The sequence below is a fragment of the Myotis yumanensis genome, unplaced genomic scaffold (genome assembly GCF_028538775.1).
Source record: "Myotis yumanensis isolate MYYU_CA2020_CCGP unplaced genomic scaffold, mMyoYum1.0.hap1 SCAF_2, whole genome shotgun sequence".
NCBI classification, from domain to species: Eukaryota; Metazoa; Chordata; class Mammalia; order Chiroptera; family Vespertilionidae; genus Myotis; species Myotis yumanensis.
Window position 1 is genome coordinate 35,322,719 of NW_027223753.1, and position 19,251 is coordinate 35,341,969.

The 19,251-nt window shown below is 39.5% G+C and overlaps 1 protein-coding gene across 1 annotated transcript in view; it reads right to left on the reverse strand.

Annotated features, from left to right (window-relative positions):
- The window catches only part of FAF1 (Fas associated factor 1), a 354,485-nt gene that overhangs the window by 287,330 nt on the left and 47,904 nt on the right, over window positions 1-19,251 (reverse strand). The window contains exon 3 of the mRNA XM_070405091.1: window positions 2,071-2,117. Coding sequence (XP_070261192.1) covers window positions 2,071-2,117 — 47 coding nt within the window. The remainder of the gene's footprint in view (window positions 1-2,070; window positions 2,118-19,251) is intronic.

Sequence of the window (19,251 nt, forward strand, 5' to 3'; positions counted from 1 at the left end):
CTTTACGGATACATTAAAAACCATATTCCCACTTTTAAATTCACACAAAAATCTGATTTCAAAAAATTTTATAAAGCAGAGGGATTGGGCTCTTCTCCCTCCAAAAATAATTCTTTTGTTTGTTTGTTTAAACTCGTTAGTAACTCTTTTCTCTGTTAATGTATAAACGGACAAATTAAGAGTCACTTGTATTCACAGACTATACTCAACTTTATTATAAATATCAAACATACAATACAAATACCCTTTTAACTGCCAACATATACCATTCCTAGCACTGTGTCTTCCACTTTCAGTGTTAAGCCTATGAGTAAGTGCAAAAAGCCCTCTTTCATTTTCCTGTGCTCATTAGCCATACAGAATAATTTTCAGTTATATCGAATCCACAGTGATTTCAAACCTGAAGAAGAAAAGTTAGTAGGAAGGAAAATAATTAAAGACTGTAACTAGACACAACTGATTTTCTTCTGTGGACATCATTAATTCCTTTCATTTTACAAACAAAAACAACCCACTCTGATGAAAGTTACATCCCAAATATCACAGTAACCAATTACATAGTAATCAATTCATTCATAAATCTCTAGTTATAAAATATATTAAGCAAAAAGTATCACCGGCAACAAGGGAGATGGGATGTTTCCAGGGATAAGGGAATTTCTACAGTTCTTTCATCCATAGCAAATACCATTAAATGTAAGATATATCCAGTATGTACTCAGAACCCAGCAGCTGAATCCACAAGGGTTTAGTAACAAAAATTTTGGCACAAAAAACAAAATAACATTTACTCAAGAATAAAACTGGAACATATTTTACAGTCTAAAACTTTCTAAACCAAGAAGAAGAAAAATATCATGAAAGAGGCTCCTATAATCATCTGGTTTGCTTTCTAGACAAGGTTAGGATTAAATGCTTTAGAAGCAAAAAAAAAAAGATTAAACAAAAAATTAAGCACAGGCTTTGGAAATGAGCTATATTTACTCTGGATAAAACTCTGACAGTTTTTTAAAAGGGGGAAAGGATAGGTCCATTTATCATTGCTTTCACCTAAAAACCATTAATCAAAGGGTGATACAGGTATCAAACAGAATTTTGCTTCCTTTCTAAATATACACAGTTTCCTATAAGTACAGCACATTTTGCTGTTCCTTGTGAAATTTTTTATGTTTTTGCAATAGCACTTTTCTTCCTCTCCAAAACAACCTCATTTCTAGTCTGCTGTTTCTGTTTGCCTCATCTGCACTTAGCAGATCACGCTTCAGTGACTTAGAAATCCCAGCCACCAAATTCAAGCCAAAGTTTGAATTGAGAAAAGGGAGGAGGGGATGTCTAGCAATTAAACTACATTTGGAAGGGAGAATGGTTTTACCTCCAATGACTTTATAGAGTGCTCTTTTAATTCAAAACTAGAAAGTCTCCAATTTTAAGGAGAGAAAAGCTATGAGTTTTTAATTAAAGAAGTTATTTTGTAACAATTATAGATCTCTTGGCATCATCTTCCAATTTTACCTTCTGGCAATGACACAAAACCACGAAGATCATTCCACATGTCAATACTGGATTCTCCAGGTAAAGAAGTTCAGTGCTCTGGGAAGTTTCATTTTTAGGACTTACTGAAATTATGGCAAGTTATCATGTACTTAATTTAGAAACCAAGAGAAAGAAAAAAAAGAATGTAGTGAAGTTGGAGATAAAGCCTGTATAGGTAGATGATAACCATGCTCTGACACTATTCAACCATGTATTGTTTTCTCACTACCAATGGTTTAAAGGATTCGGTTCCTTCATCTTATAAATTAGACGATGATCTAGAAAAGCTTTCTTAAAAATAAAATAAAACCACCTTTAAAAATATCACACAATCTGAAATAACATTATATGGTTGAAAGTTGAGACTTTAGCAAATATAACTAATAAAAAATATCTGAAAGAACAGTAACTATATTAAAATGAACTTATACACCAAAGGTCAAATGCTCTACCAAAAAGTGAAACCAAAAAATTAACAAATGTCTCTTTTTTGCTTTGCTACATTCCCATCTTACCTTTAAACACCTTATAACATACCTTTGTAGAATGCCATTTTCCTGGGGTATTACACCATTGATAGCTGCCTGCAAACAGAAACAAAAAATTGTTCAGGGGTAGATCACAGTGGGACGGTGAACATTGTAAGAGAAAAAATATATTTTGAGAAGTCTAAACAAAATACTAAATGTTTCCTTAGTGATACAAAATATTATCTATGAAATTTTCCTCTATTTCTCTATAATAAAATCTTATTTTAGAAAAATTTTAAAACATGTGTTTGGCATAATAATACTCCCAAATTTTGAGTTTAAAAAAAAGCTCAATTCCACAGTCCTCATTCAAGCAAAACACCCACAAAACCAATGCTTAAGGTTATCAAAATAAGTAAACTCAGTACCTTTATGTAATCTTTTAAATATTATTTTCTTCCTCAGGTTGAAAAGAACAAGATATAAAAATCACAAATGAAAAGCTCCAATAAGAATTTTTTAAATTAGCTCAGGAACTAAATTCATTCTTTCATGTTATAATCACTATTTTTTTTTAAGAACATTTAAAAGGGGCCTAACTTGTGGGCTCAGGGTTTGAGCGTCAACCCATGAACCAGGAGGTCACAGTTTGATTACCTGTCAGGGCACATGCCTGGGTGTGGACTAGATCCCCAGTGGGGGGGGGGGGGGGGGGGGGTAGTGTAGGAGGCAGCCAATCAATGATTCTCTCTCATCACTGATGTTTCTATTTCTCCCTCCTTCTCCCTTCCTCTCTGAAATCAATAAATATATTTTTTTTTTTTCAAAAGAACATGTAAAAGGGAAAAGCATAGGGGCAAAAGTTCTTTGATAAACACAACACCACAATTTTATCAGATCACAAAAGGAGGCGGGGGGGAGAGGGGGGAGGGGGGGGCAGGTGTCCCTCAACCCAGCCTGCACCCTCTCACAATCCAGGACCCCTTGGGGGATGTCTGACTGCCTGCCTGCCTCACTGCCCCTAACCACTTGCCTGCCTGCCTGATCTCCCCTAACTGCCTCTGCCTGCCTGCCGGATCACCCCTAATTACTTGCCTGCCTACTTGATCACCCCTAACTGCTTGCCTGCCTGCATGATTGCCCCTAACCACTCTGCCTGCCTGATCACCCCTAACTGCCTCTGCCTCTGCCTCTGCCTCTGCCCCCGCCACCGTGGCTTTGTCCGGAAGGAGGTCTAGAATGACGTCTGGAAGATCGTTCAGCTGTCCTGTTTAATTAGCATATTATGCTTTTATTATTATAGATTCCTAAAATTGGTCTTAAGCTAACAAGACACCAATTACTTACAACATTGCACAAAAGTGACATGACATGGAAGTTTTGAAGACTTCTAAGCAAGCAGGCTGTTACCTCCTAGATCAGGAGTGGGCAAACTTTTTGACTCGAGGGCCACAATGGGTTCTTAAACTGGACCAGAGGGCCGGAACAAAAGCATGGATGGAGTGTTTGTGTGAACTAATATAAATTCAAAGTAAACATCATTACATAAAAGGGTACGGTCTTTTTTTTTAGTTTTATTCATTTCAAACGGGCCGGATCCGGCCCGCGGGCCGTAGTTTGCCCACGGCTGTCCTAGATTGTGGGCAATTCACTGCAGGGTCATAGAGAAGATTGTCTGGAGGAAAATAATGTCCTATCCAACTTCATCTTTGCATCATAACAACTTTTTCCCTCCCTTTCCCCATCTATGTACACATCAAAATGGAAAAGAAATAAAGCTAACATTTCAATGTTTTATCAGCTATCTGGAAAGCAATCATCAAAAGGAGTTTAAGTATTTTGTAAAATATTAACTTGAATATTTGCTAGAGGTGGGTCAAGTTTACAATGTTATACTGTTGAATGGAAATAAAATCCTATATAGTAAAGAGGTTATATGCAAATTGACCATAACACCCTTGCACAAGATGGCACCCCCATGTGGTCACAAGATGGCTACCACAAGATGGCTGGCAGGGGAGGGCAGTTAGGGGCAACCAGGCCAACAGGGGAGCGAAGTTGGGGGTGACCAGGCCTGCAGGGGAGGGCAGTTAGGAGTGACCAGGCCTGAAGGGGAGGGCAGTTGGGGGTGACCGGGCCAGCAGGGGAGGACAGTTGAGGGCAATCGGGCCGGCAGGGAAGCAGTTAGGCGTCGATCAGGCTGGCAGGGGAGTGGTTAGGGGCAATCAGGCAGGCAGGCAGGCGAGCGGTTGGGAGCCTGTAGTCCCAGATTGTGACAGGGATGTCTGACTGCCGGCAGTCGGACATCCACTGAGGGGTCCAAGATTGGAGAGAGTGCAGGCTGGGCTGAGGAACACCCCCCGCCTCAAGTGCATGAATTTCGTGCACTGGGCCTCTAGTAGAGTATAAGAGGCTTGCTATGAAGTTTGAGAGTTGTAATGCTCTACTGGCCAACACACACACACACACACACACACACACGCACACACACGCACACACACACACAAAGAGATCCACAGATTAATGTACACAGCAGATGCCATAGCCCTGACAACTCTGGAGGCTCAATTACTCCTTTGAGTTAAATGCTAAAATCAGTTTTCAAAACCACAAATTCAATGGAAGCATCTCTGCCTAGTGCCAGGTCAATTATCCCTTTTCTGTTGACAGCAATAGTTCCACATACAATATCTACCTTGCTAAAAAATAGAAAATGGTAAGAGAATGTTCTATGGTATTGGAAAAGAAACAAAGTACCACAGTTGGAAAGATTTTGTACAAATTTCACTACGGAATGCCAAGGTATAATGGAAAGAACACTAAGGATTTATAAAATTCAAAGTTTGAATCTAGACTCACCCATTTATTACCCATTTACTACATTGATGACCTTAGTATATTCTATCTATATTCACTGAACCGCAGAGCCTCAGGTTCCTCATCTGTACAATGAGCTAATACTACAACCAAAATGGGCCTGCCTCTTCATTCCTCAAAGACATCAAGTTCCTCTATTTCTTACTTAGAGCCTTTGAAAAAACTTTATCTTTTGCAATGCGGTTTCCCCATTCTTTGTCTGCCTACATCTTAATAATCATAAGGGCTTCTATTAAATATACTTTTTAATTTTTCTTTCCTTTGATCAACCCCCATCCAGGCAGGTTTACTCTCACATAAAACCATGTACTATTCCTGCATATAACTGCTAATTACTTACTTGGTGATTATTTGTTTTATGTCTGCCTTTCTCACTAGACTGTAGGCTCCATGATGGAAGAAATGTTATCAACTTTGTTCACCTCTTAATCCCATTGCCTAACACAGTTCCAGCACATGAAAGACACTCAATGTTTATTTGTTAAATGAATGATGCTAAGTGTCCAAAGAAGAGCCACACAATCAAGAGTTGAGGAAGGCTCAGAAAAGCTTCCCGGATGAAACAACTAAATGTCTCAACTAAAACAAGAGGATAAGTGGAAAGCAGTACTAGTGTTTGGTAGACATATGTTTTTATTTCTATTGGGCAAATTCCTGAGAGTGGAACTGTGGGATTGTATGATAAGTGTGTGTTTAATTTTATATAAAACTGTCAAACTGTTTCCAAAGTAGTTGTATTATTTTACATTCATATCAGCAATGTATGAGAGTTCCAGTGCTCCCACATCCTCACCATCATTTGGTGTTGTTAGTCTTTTTAATTTCAGCTATTTTACTGTGTTTGAGCGGTTCTCTTTTTAAATATTGACTTTATTGATGATAAACGGATTCCATTTTAAGTGTAGAATTTTGTAAGTTTTAATAGATGCATGCACTCATTCCTACATTCCCCTGTAGTACCTCCCCTATCATTCCCCACCAACCCCAAGTAACCTTTAATCTGACTTCTTTTTTTTTTTTTAATATATTTTATTGACTTTTTACAGAGAGGAAGTGAGAGAGATAGAGAGTTAGAAACATCGATGAGAGAGAAACATCGATCAGCTGCCTCCTGCACATCTCCCACTGGGGATGTGCCCGCAACCCAGGTACATGCCCTTGACCGGAATCGAACCTGGGACCTTTCAGTCCGCAGGCCGACGCTCTATCCACTGAACCAAACCGGTTTCGGCTAATCTGACTTCTTTAACTAGAGATCAAATTAATATTTTCTAGGCATTAAAGACTAGTTCAATAAATGGTGTGATATTCTGGATTTGAAGACTTTTTGCTAAAAAGATGTTCTTTCCCGATTCATTTTCATTTTCAATATAATTTCAATTATAATCCTGGCATATTTTTTTGTGGAAACTGATAATCTGATTGTCATATGAATATGAATATGAAAGATCCAAGAATAACCAAGATAATCTTGAAAGGACAAAGTTTAAGGATTTACCCCAATAGATTAGCAAGACTTTTTAAAATTTACATTACATAAAACAAGGTAGTATTGAAGCAAGAATAAACAGATAGCCCTAACCGGTTTGGCTCAGTGGATACAGCGTCAGTCTGCAGACTGAAGTGTCCCAGGTTCGATTCCGGTCAAGGGCATGTACTTTGATTGCGGGCACATCCCCAGTAGGGAGTATGCAGGAGGCAGCTGATCAATGTTTCTCTCTCATCAATGTTTCTAACTCTCGATCCCTCTCCCTTCCTCTCTGTAGAAAATCAATAAAATATTTTTTTAAAAAAAAAGAATAAGCAGGGAGAGCAATAGAACAGAATAAAGAATTCATAAACAGATCCACACATATAGGAATACTTGATTTATGACAAAGAATGGTCTTTTCAATAAATAATAATAAATCAAATGGATATCCATGAGAAAAACAAAACAAAAAAATGTGAGCCTATCTCATACCACACACAAAAATCAACTCCAGATGAATTATAATCTAAATGTAAAAAGCAAAGCTTTCTAAAAAAAATCTAGAAGAACATCTTCATTAGCTTAGGATAGACAGAGGTTTCTTTATAAAAATTTAAAAAAACAGGACTCAAAAAGCAAATTCAATTAAGGAAAAGATTAATAAGCAGAACTATATTAAAATTAGTCATTCCTGCTCATTAAGAACCCCATTTAAAAGCAAAAAGGCAAGCCACAGAATGGAAGAAGATCTTCACAACACATAGAGCAAACAAAGAATTCCTAAACAGAAAATATGTAGAACTCTTGCAAATCAACAGCAAAAAGACATATAATCCAATAGAAAACTAAGCAAGAGATTTGAGTGGGTACTTAGAAAACATAACCAAATGGCCATTACAAATCAGGGCAGTATAAATTAAAACCACAATGAAATACAGGCAGCTGATAGATCTATATGTCCAAGAGAATGGATAAAAATAAAAAGTTTGACAATATCAAGTACTGGCAAAGACATGGAATATCTGGAATTCTCATAATGTGCCAACAGTAATGTAACTGGTGCAACAACTTTTATGAAAGATGTAGTGTGGTATACTCATATGTGGAGAAAAGTGGGGCAGGGAGGTATACTACTGCAAGAAGCTATACTCCAACATAAAGGTGAAAAATAGAACCAGGCTAGTCAGAAAATTTGTTGTTTGGTGGAACAGAATACATAAAAAAGACACTATTCTTAAACTATCTGTTCAATAAGTCTCACAACTTGGCTTTCACAGTGTTACCAACTATGAAATACTAACACCGTGTGTTATAAACCATAAATTGATTCACCCTCAACTAAGCGGCCTCTCATTAGAGCCTAACCTCAAGGTGCTAACACCCATCTGCTGCCTTCCTCAACACATTCCACAATAGAAAACAGGCATGTATGCCAGGGTAAGTAGAAAACTGAGACTGCTGCTCAGGATTAAAGGCAGTCAAAAGCAATACGCCTTCCCAAAAGTCCATTCCTCTTTCAGAGCATTTTGTACTACTGAGTGGAAACATCAGGAAACCAAGAATCTACCCACTCACCCTTCTCTTTTTTCCTATTCCACTTGTTTCTTCTAAATCTGGGCAGCTATACTGCATCCTGTAACTGAGCTGCCAATTATTGACAAACCAAGGGCCAACATTTCATTTGTTTAAACGTCATGAGCCAAACTGCTTTTGCAAGTGAGTAAAATAAGAAAAATATTGTTCCAAATTTTAAGAAAGCATTATTAGTAGCTTGAAAGGAATTGTGAGGTTACAAAAGTAATAGTAGTCTGGTCATTAGATTCTGGCACGCACACACCATCAAACCTTGGTGCCCTGCTATATCCTTTTTAGTCAGGCTGGTGGAAGATATGTGCATCCACATCACAGAGATCTAGATTAAACACTGTTTAGCCATCTCCTCATTATCCCTAAAGTGTCATTTAAGACACACATTTTTTAAAAAGGTTGTTCTTATAAATTTTCTGTGACAATCATTAGATAAATTCAGATTGACCACTTCAACAAATAGTACATCCTATATAATAAAAGAGAAATATGTAAATTGACTGTCCATCCGCCATGTTCACCAGCCAAACAGGAGTATGCAAATTAACCCAAAGATGGCGAGCTAATTTGCGTACACAGGCGCCGAGCAACCTGGGTCCCAGGAACATCCTCGGGACCCAGGCCACTCCTAGCCTGTAGGCCCGCGCGTAGGCCCTGAGTGGCCAGGGTCCCAGAATGCCCCTGGCCACTCCAGGCCTATGGGCACAGACGCCAAGTTGATGTTCCTGCCCCATGACCACTTGTACATTCGCCGGCGCCAAGCAGCAGCCTGGGTCCACACCCCCCAGCCTGGCACCCACAATGCAGGGCTGTTGGTCTGAGAGGTGTGCCCCTGGCAACAGTGGCCGCCACGTGGCCCAGGTCTGCCTGCCCCCCAGCCTGCCGCCCACAACGCATGGGGCTGGCTGTTGGCCCCCCAGCAGCCACCGCGCACGCAGTCCAGGGTTTCCGCACGCCCCCAAGTCCAGCGCCCACAACGCAGGCCTGGCTGCCAGCCTTGGGGGCATGAGCCCCCCCCCCCACCCCCGACGGCAGGGACATGCCCCTAGCCCAGTGGACACAACACAGGGGGTCCTCTGCTCATGAGCTGTAGAGGAAACACCTTTTCTTTTTTAATATATTTTATTGATTTTTTTTTTTACAGAAAAGAGGGAAGAGGGACAGTCAGAAACATCGATGAGAGAGAAACATTGATAAGCTGCCTCCTGCACACTCCCCACTGGGGATGTGCCCTCAACCAAGGTACATACCCTTAACAGGAATAAAACCTGGGACCCTTCAGTCTGCAGGCCGACGCTCTATCCACTGAGCCAAACCAGTTCAAGCATAAACACCTTTATTGACCGCTCATTGGCTAAGCTCCCTGCACGCTGCCACTTGCAGTGTTCTTGGTAACTTGGGTTATAAGAATCCAAGAAGGTGATCTAGGGTTTTTCCACCACACTTCTGGAGGAAAAAACAAAGGTCCGCTGCTGGAGGGGCTAAGAAATGTCATATCCTGCCCCCTAGCCGGTTTGGCTCAGTGGATAGAGCCTCGGCCTGCCGACCACAGGGTCCGGGTTCGATTATGATCAAGGGCATGTACCTAGGTTGCAGGCTCCTCTCTGGCCAGGACCCAGGTCAGAGTTCATGCAGGAGGCAACCAATCAAAGTGTCTCTCTCACCTTGATGTTTCTCTCCGTCTCTCCCTCTCTCTTCCACACTCTCTAAAAAAATCAATGGAAACATATCCTCAGGTGAGGATTAAAAAAAGAAAGAAAGAAATGTCATATCCTATGAAAGACACATCTTGAAAATGCCTAAAAAAGTTGTCTTTTTTTCATGGTGAAGGGACTGGATGGAGTCCGTGTTAATGAAAACACCTTGGCGGCTGCGGTGGCTGGCAGTGGCTGCAGCAGCAGGGTGATGGGGCTGGCGCCTTCCCCTGATCAGCCCAGTCACCTCCCGCTGAGGGAGGCCAGACTGCAGCTTAGGCCCGCTCCCTAAGCCGTCAGTAGGACATCCCCTGAGGGCTCCCAGTTAGTGAGAGGGGGCAGGCTGGGCTGAGGTAACCCCCACCCCCAGTGCACGAATTTTGTGCACCGGGCCCCTAATCTTTTATAAAAAAAACACTTTCAAGTTTTACCAACCTACATTTTATAATCTGAATAGAATATGTTACTAGTTTATCACATAGGTAAACTATTCTATATTGTGTCATCCCCCAGGGCTCAAAGTCTTATTTATCAACTCCAATGGCTTCTTGCCTCACTTTAAAATCAAAAATACATTTAAAATTGTACTGAAAACATAAAACGAAAATTTGAAAAAATGGGAATCTATCCCTGAATGGAAACACTATTAAAATGAGGCCAATTCCTCCCAAGTTACCTTATAAGAATGAAGAAATTCCAATAGTAAATACCAACATTTTGTTGTAAGCTGAACAAAATAAACATAAAACCTATCTGGAAGAAAGTCCAGTTGAAAACAAGCAAAACATTTTTGTGAAAGAAGTGTAATGAAAATATATTCATCCTTCATACGTAAGTATATACCAGTAAGTTACGTTAAGGAAAACCACTTGAAGCTAGTTCAAGAACAATTTTTTCTAATCCTCACTCGAGGATATGTTTATTGATTTGGGGGAAAGGGGGAAAGAGAGATCGTTCGCCTCCTGTACGAATCCCAACTGGGGATGGAACCTGAAACCCAGATATGTGCCCTAACCAGAAATCAAACCTGCAACCTTTTGGTGTATGGGAAGACACTCCAGCCAAATAAGCCAACCAGCCAGGGCAAAAACAATTTTAAAAATCAGAGAAACCAAAAGAAATCCAAGCATATGGAACAATTCAGCATATGCTAAAAGTGACATTTCAAGTCAAAGAGAAAAGAGGGGTTGTAAAAAACGTTCCTAGTTAATTGAAACTAACAACAAATTAACTGAGAAAAAGTAAGTTAGATTATTATTTACACAATAACAGATCCTATGTGGATTAGAGTTCAATCTGAAAAAAAATTTTAAAAAAACACAGCCATGCTAGAAGAAATTCAATTTGATCTTGTAGTAAAGAAGCCCTATCTAAGCATACTAACAAAGGAAAAAGTAAAAAAGAAGTTGACAGATTTGACCACACAAAAATAAAACTGTAACATCCACAAGCCCCAGAAATTTAAATGACAAAATGGGTAAAAATAGGTGTACATACATGATTTTTTAAGTACATTTAATAGACAGTTATAGAAATTCACTAAAATTTTTTAAATAACTGAAAAATGGACAAAATATACAAACCTCACAGGGAAGAAATAAAAGTCAAAACACAATAACATGATTACTTAGACTGGCAAATATACAGACATACATATAGACATACATACATACATGTACGAAAGTATCTATTGCTAAGGATACAATGAAAAGGCTTTCTTATATACTGTTGGTTGGATTGCAATTATAGACACAACCTTTCTGGAAGTTAATTTGATATAGTATCAAAAGCATTAAAAAGAGGCCAGTGATGAGGATCCCTTTAAACCAGCAACTTTATCTGTAAGTTTTGGGCTTAAGGAAAAAATTATGGATTTTCACATGATTTTTCTACAAGGATATTCTCTGTGGTGCTTATACTGTAGAAAATAGAACAAATCAAATAAATAATAATTAGAGGCTAGTTAAATACTACATTCCATGATAGGATATGATGGAGCCATTAAAAATATGCTTTATAAAAATATTTTATGATACTTAAAAATAATTTATAAAAGAATCATTTCGGGGAGAGGGAGAGACATATTTAAGCCAAAAGTCAAAATACTGTAAGTAAACAGTATTTACTTACAATTAAGTGGAGAGTTGATACTCTGTTTCTTCTAAGTTTTTGAAGATGAATCTATATGACTTTTTTTATCTGTATTGTTGGAAGTCTCCCCCCCCCCCTCCTCCATTGACCCCCTTTTTCACCCTATCCCCACCTCCTCACCCCAGACCTTCACCAACCTATTGTCTGTGTCCAGGAGTTATGCATATATATGTGCATGAAAGTTCTTTGGTTGATCCCTTCCCACACACCCACACACCCTCCCCCACCTTCCCTCTGAGATTCCAAAGTCTGTTCTATGCATCTATGTCTCTGGATCTATTTTGTTCATTAGATTCCATATATGCACGAGATCATGTGATACTTGTCTTTCTCTGCCCAGCTTATTTCGCTTAGCATACTACTCTCCAGGTCCCTCTATGCTGTCTCAAGGGAAAGAGATCCTTCTTTTTCACTGCTGCATAGTAGTCCATGGTATAAATGTACCACAGCTTTTTTATCTACTCATCTACTGATGGGCACTCAGGTTGTTTCCAGATCTTAGCTATTGTAAGTTGTGCTGCTCTGAACATAGAGGTGCATACATTCTTTCTGATTGGTGTTTTGAGTTTCTTGGTATATATTCTTTAGAAGTGGGATCACTGGGTCAAATGGCAATTCCATATTTAATTTTTTTAGGAAACTCCATACTGTTTTTCCATAATGGCTACACCTGTCTGCATTCCCACATATGATTTTTATAATTCATAAAAAGAGAGAGGTATGAAATACATAACTATATTTTAAATATATTTTTAATCTGTAAAACTAGCAACTATCTTTCCTTGCCTTTTTTTTTTTTTTTTTTTTTTTGATGTGGGGAATACTTAAAGGAAGATTTTTTTTTTTTAAATCAGGATAGCATAACCTATGCTATAGTAACAAATAATACCCCAATTTTGGTGGATTACTAAATCAAAAAGTTTATTTCTCACTTATGCAAAACCTGTTGAAAATATAGGCAACTCTCCAAAATAGCTGTCTTCCATGTAGTGATTCAGGCTGATCCAATACAATAGCTCTACCATATGAACACAGCTTTCATCAATGGCCACAGTTCAGGAAAAAATGAGAAAGGAGAGAAGGAGGGAGGGAAGGAGAGGAGAAAAGAGGGAGTGATGACTCAATCTAAGGGAGTGAAACCTTGCCAACACTTTGGTTTTAGATTTATGGCCTCCAGAACTGTAAGAGAGTAAATTTCTCTTGTTTTAAGACACCAATATTTTGGTAGCTTGTTACAATAGCCCCAGGAAACTAATACACTTACTATCAGAAACATGAATGTGCAGTATGGCAGAAAATATATACTAGTAAAGGGTGAAATGAAAAACCAATACATTTCCTCTCAACATATTTGCAAATACAGTAGAACCATTATTTAGAGCTTTCAGAGACATTAGCAACAGCTGCCTAAACAGTTGTTATTGTCTGGTACTGGCACAGAGTACAGCAGAAGTGACAGTAAAAAAGGAATTGCCCATGGCACTTCTCAGACTTACTAGTAGTATCAATTTTGATAGCAGAGAACTTTCTGGATTTCTTGACTCGCTAGGGTAATCAGTGCCAGTATCATACTTACAGTAGAGATATTTCCTAAAGCTCCCTCTGAGCAAGTATGAGAGCTCAGCAAATATAATTTAAGTGTGCAATTGCAATAATATTAACAAGACCTTCTCCACAATATATATATCCCAGTAAGGAAACTCTCAAAACCAAAACTTCACAGCCTTTGAACTCAATGAGCATGTTCAAACAGTTGAATGTTTGTTTGTTTTTAACTAAAATTTTCCAACTTCTTTTCCTGTCTTTATGCTGTTCTAATTGGAAACCCTCTAAGTTTCTAGGCAGCTGTTTCCATAAGCAGGAAAATATGTTTTCTGTGTAAACCTAGAAATAACTAAGTCTCCGGTTATGAAGTACCATTTCTTATTCTCTTTTGAAGCAAAGGCAGAAATTCATAATTTGCACTTGTTATTCCCCTGGTTTCATCTCTCTCAAAATGGAAAATCTATTAATCCACAGAAGTCAACACAGACTTTATATCTTGGAATCCACTTGTGAGGCAGGAGGCTGAGCAAAAAACTCTCTCTACTCTCTCTTACCATTGCAAATTGTAAAGCTTCTCACATAATTATTTTCCCTTTCCCAAATACTGATCCTGTCCCAGATGCTCTTAACTGCTCTGCCATTGATCCGGTCTATCCCCTCCCAACCCAGGCTACATATTCTGTCAAAGTGAAACTCTTAAGACACCACAGTCAATGTGTCACATCTCTAACCAAAAACCTCCTGGATAAAATCAGAGTTACTGGGGAAAATAGGTTGGGGGTGGGGGTGAGAGGAGGTTGGAAAACATTTCATTCAACCTGTCATTAAGTGGATAAGATAACTGAACTAGAAAGTTACAGTGACTTGCCTGAGCGTACACCATATAAGGAACAAAGCCAAAACTAGAAATCGGGTTCCCCAATTAGTATTCCTATACTGGAGGATGAATAAAAAAAAAAATGCAAAAGGCACAACTCTAGAATCCAGGGGATCCAAGATGGTGACCCAGAGGACGGCAGTGAGAAATAGTGTGACTGAGAGAGTGAAAGGGGAATGTGTGAGTGAGGGACAGTTATTTTTTTAAAATATATTTTATTGATTTTTTTTTTTTTTTTTTTTTTACAGAGAAGAAGGGAAAGGGATAGAGAGTTAGAAACATGGATGAGAGAGAAACATCAGTCAGCTGCCTCCTGCACGCCCCCCACTGGGGATGTGCCTGCAACCAACGTACATGCCCCTGACCGGAATCGAACCCGGGACCCTTAAGTCCGCAGGCCGACGCTCTATCCACTGAACCAAACCGGTCAGGGCAGTGAGGGACAGTTATATTCCACAGGACTGATGGGAACTGGCGGACCATGCTCCCCTAGCTGGGCAGCCTCTACTACCGCTGCAATCTCTCCTGGGGCAGCCGGCTCTGCTGCAGAGACCGCACCATCTTACAGGGGAGAGCGGCTGTGACTGAGCCCAGCCTCGCCTCCACCTGGGGAGACCTCGGACACCACCCAGGACCCTACAGCCACACTGGCCAGAGACCAGCTTTCTCGGCTCCAAACCCACGAACACCGAGACTCCAGCCTCCCCGGCCGCGAGCTCCTAAAAAGTTTGTCCAGGGGGAGACAGAATGCAGCCCAACAGGTGGACGGCTCTAGCACCTTCTCACAGAACAGATAGAAGAAACAGCTGAATCAAATAACATTCACCTGGAACTGGCGAATTAAACACAGCTGGTGAGACAATCTGTGGACGGAAATGTCAGAGGTCGCCTGGAGAGCAGTGGGATCAGGGAGTGGGGCTGGAGGGAGAAATGCATGCAGGTGAGACTACCAGGGGTGGGCAAACTTTTTGACTCGACGGCCACAATGGGTTCTTAAACTGGACCGGAGGGCCGGAACAAAAGCATGGATGGAGTGTTTGTGTCAACTAATATAAATTCAAAGTAAACATCATTACATAAAAGGGTATGGTCTTTTTTTTTTTTTAGTTTTATTCATTTCAAACGGGCCGGATCCGGCCCGCGGGCCGTGGTTTGCCCACGGCTGGCACTAGACTCTAGTAGTCACTAGAGTGTCAGAGGTAGACTGCGCTGCACCAAGGCCGCGTTCCTTGGGGACAAGTGTAGCGCTTGACTGTGGAAGGGGGTCCACAGGGCTGCTGGCAGCAGGGGACTGTAGATCTAAACCCACAGCCATTGGAGGCTGCACCAGAAAGGCAGGCTGAAGTTCTGTACCAGCCACACAGTGCAGGGGGGAGAGAGACGCACAGCGGCGCAGTTGCTCTGTCTTTATAATTTCCTTGCTTTTACTCACTAAACCCAGTGCATAGGATCTTTCAATTACAAACACTCACCGAGGCTGCAGTGCAGGGGAAGGTGTGTTTGTGGAAGCTGGGGAGCAAAATACGGAGAGGAAGCCAGCTCTGGGACAGTCCCATCCCTCCAACCCTGAACAGACATTTTTCTCCTGAAGACCAGGCTCCTCCTAGCAGCGCAGCCGCACCCAGCCTTGAGCTCCACAGGGAAACAGAGATTCAAAATACCTCCAGGGAGCCCTTGGGGACTGGGTTGAGGAGCCATTTGGTCCAGAAACTAGTACAGAAACACTGCCACCTAGAGGCCCTGTCAGAAACAGAAGCTTGTGTAAATATGACTGAAAGGAGGCAGAAAACAAAGTGGACAGATTGATCCTGCCTGGCTGAAACCAAGGAGCGGTGGGTAGCTGGGAACTTCAAACAGTGCTGACTAGCTAACAGGAAACTGAGACTTGGCAGAGAGAACAGTAGAAAGGGGTCTTAAACCAGCCCTTATGAGACATTAAAACTCAACTGAAGCAAAAAAAACTTCACTACTTCACTTAAAAGTTTTTTTCTCTTCTTTATTTTTAATTTTTATTTCTAATATATTTTTTTGAATTGGCGTTCTACATTATATTTTTATTTTTATTATTTTTATCATTATTCTACTCTATCTCATTTCTTCCTTTATGCCAACCCTTTCTTCCTCACCTCCCCTTTTTTCATCCTGTTTCTCTTTCTCCTGTTCCTGCTTTAGTTTTTCTCCTTTCTTTTTACTCCTTGTCAAAAATTGATCTTCTTTATTTGCTTTATTGATGCATTATTATAGTAGTCTCTGATGCTTTATTCATGTATCTAATTTCCTCTCCCTTGCTCCAAGTCCTTGCACCCTTCTCTTTTCTTTCTTCGCTAGCCAATTTTTTTCTAGTTGTTGTTCTTTGTTTGATTGTTTGATTTTTTTTGTTTTCATTTTATGCTTTTGTTTATCCTCTAATGCTTGTCCTCTTCTTCTACTAATAGCTTAATTAGTTTCACTCACCAAACTCAGGCCTATCTGCTCTCTACTCTATTCTCCTTTTCTAAAACTAGATGAATATATAGATAGATTTAAGGGGAGGGGGCCTTTTTATTTTTATATTTATAAACTTTTTGTATTTTTAATTATTATTTTTAATTGTTATTACTTTTATTGAGTATTTTGTTTTCTACTTTTGTTTTTATACACTCATTCTCTTTCTACCTCCTCTATACTGAATCATGGCCATTCCCCATTCATTCAATTCCTTTACCTTACCTTCTGGAAATAAGCTCTGCCTCTTCAGATTCAGCTCCCCTCCTTATTTTTCTAGATGTTTGTTATTTGATTTTTTGTTTTAGTTGTTGATTTTGTGAAGTTTTCTCCCCATATACATATATTGTTCCCCTTCTTTTTTCTTCTTTTTCTTTTCTCTCTTACCTTTTTTCCTTTTCTCAATATCATTTTTGCAGTCTTCTCTCTCCCCTAATTCTCTTTTCTCTGGTAGTCACCTTTATTTGGGGTTATCGGTGTCATGAACACATTCATGTTGTGTTCCCTCTATGTTGTGTCTTGTTGAGTTCAATTTTGTGCTTTTTAGTCAGTGTGGTAGAGAGAGAGAGCCACATAACCAGACACACTGAGAGGAGCAAAAATGGGGAGTCAAAGAAAGAGCTCCCATACGAAAGAAAGGAAGAATCACCAGAAAAGGAAGTAAATGAAATGGAGGTAAGCAATTTGTCAGAGAAAGAATTCAGAGCAATGGTCATAAGGACGCTGAAAAGGATGGAAGACAAATTCAATATGTGTAAGAACAAGGAGGAAATGAAGAAAAAATGAAGAATGACATAGCTGCAATAAAGAACACAATAGAAAGCATCAACAGTAGACTAGAAAAGCTGAGGACCGCATCAGTGAGCTAGAAGACAAGGTAGGGAAAAAAACACCCAACCGGAGCAGCAACTGGGGAAAAAAAACTTTCAAAACAGGAGGAGAACGTAAGGGAGCTTCCGGACAACACGAAACAAAACAACATCTGCATAATAAGGGTGCCAGAAGGAGAGGAAACTGAGCAAGGAGAGGAAACCTGTTTGAAGAAATAATGACAAAAGAAACCATCAGCAATATAAAAAAGCATGTGAGAACATATTTGCCAATGCTATTTTAGATAAGGGTTTAATTTCCAAAATTTACAGGGAACTCATACAACTTAACAAAAGGAAGATAAACAATCCAATCAAAAAATGGGCAATGGACCTAAATAGACACTTTTTGAAAGTGGACATACAGAAGGCCAAGAGACATATGAAAACATGCTCAAAGTCACTAATCATCCAAAAGATGCAAATCAAAACAACAATGAGGTACCATCTCACATCTGTCAGAGTGGCTATCATCAACAATTCAACAAACAACAAGTGCTGGCGAGGATGTGGAGAAAAAGGAACCCTCGTGCACTGCTGGTGGGAATGCAGACTAGGGCAGCCACTGTGGAGAACAGTATGGAATTTCCTCAAAAAGTTAAAAATGGAACTGCCTTTTGACCCAGTGTTCCAACTCTTGTGAATATATCCTAAGAATCCTGAAGCACCAATAAAAAGGATATATGCATCCCTATGTTCATAGCAGCACAATTTACAATAGCTAAGATTTAGAAACAGCCTAAGTGTCTATCAGAAGATGAATGTATTAAAAAAACAATGGTACATCTACACAATGGAATACTACGCTGCTATAAAAAAGGAACTTTTATCATTTGCAACAGCATGGATGGACCTGGAGAGCATTATGCTAAGCGAAATAAGCCAGTCGGAGAAAGATAAATATCACAACACCTCACTCATTTGTGGGATATAATGATCAACATAAACTGATGAACAAAAATAGATCCAGAGACAAGGTAGCACTAGACCATCCAACCTCAAAGAGAACACGAGGGGGGGGCGGGGGGGGAGGGGGGCGGGAGGAGGGGTGTGTGTTAGAAATAAACCAAAGGACTTATATGCATGCATATTAACATAACCAATGGACACAGACTCTGGGGTGGTGGGGACTTGCGGGGGAGGGGGGTTGTCAATAGGGGGAAAAAGGAGACATACGTAATACTTTAAACAATAAAAAAATTAAATAATATTTTGTATACATTAATCCCTATTATATTAGTACATGATATAATAGAACAAATAACAAAAACACATACTATTACATAATGTGATAGAAAAATAACAACCCACTATATATAATAGAGTATAATTTAAGGAAAAGAATTATATTATCATTAAAGTTTCTCAGGTATTTCTTTTCAAGTACAATCAATTCTCATCTTCAGTAACTACTAATTTGAAATTTGTGTTAATAATTCCTTGCTTTTTAAATAAATTTTAATAGTGATAAAATTGAAAAAAAGTCACAACTCTATGAAAAACCAATATATGCCCGCTTCCTTAAGAAAAATTATTTTCATAGTGTTAGAATTAAATGGAGATCCATTAACATTTACTGAACACCTAATATATGTGAGCTATGATTCTGAAGAAGTTCATAGTTTTATAGCAAAAAGGCATGAAAACAAATACTTAAAAACATAGTTCCAGCTCTGGTCGGGTGGCTCAGTTG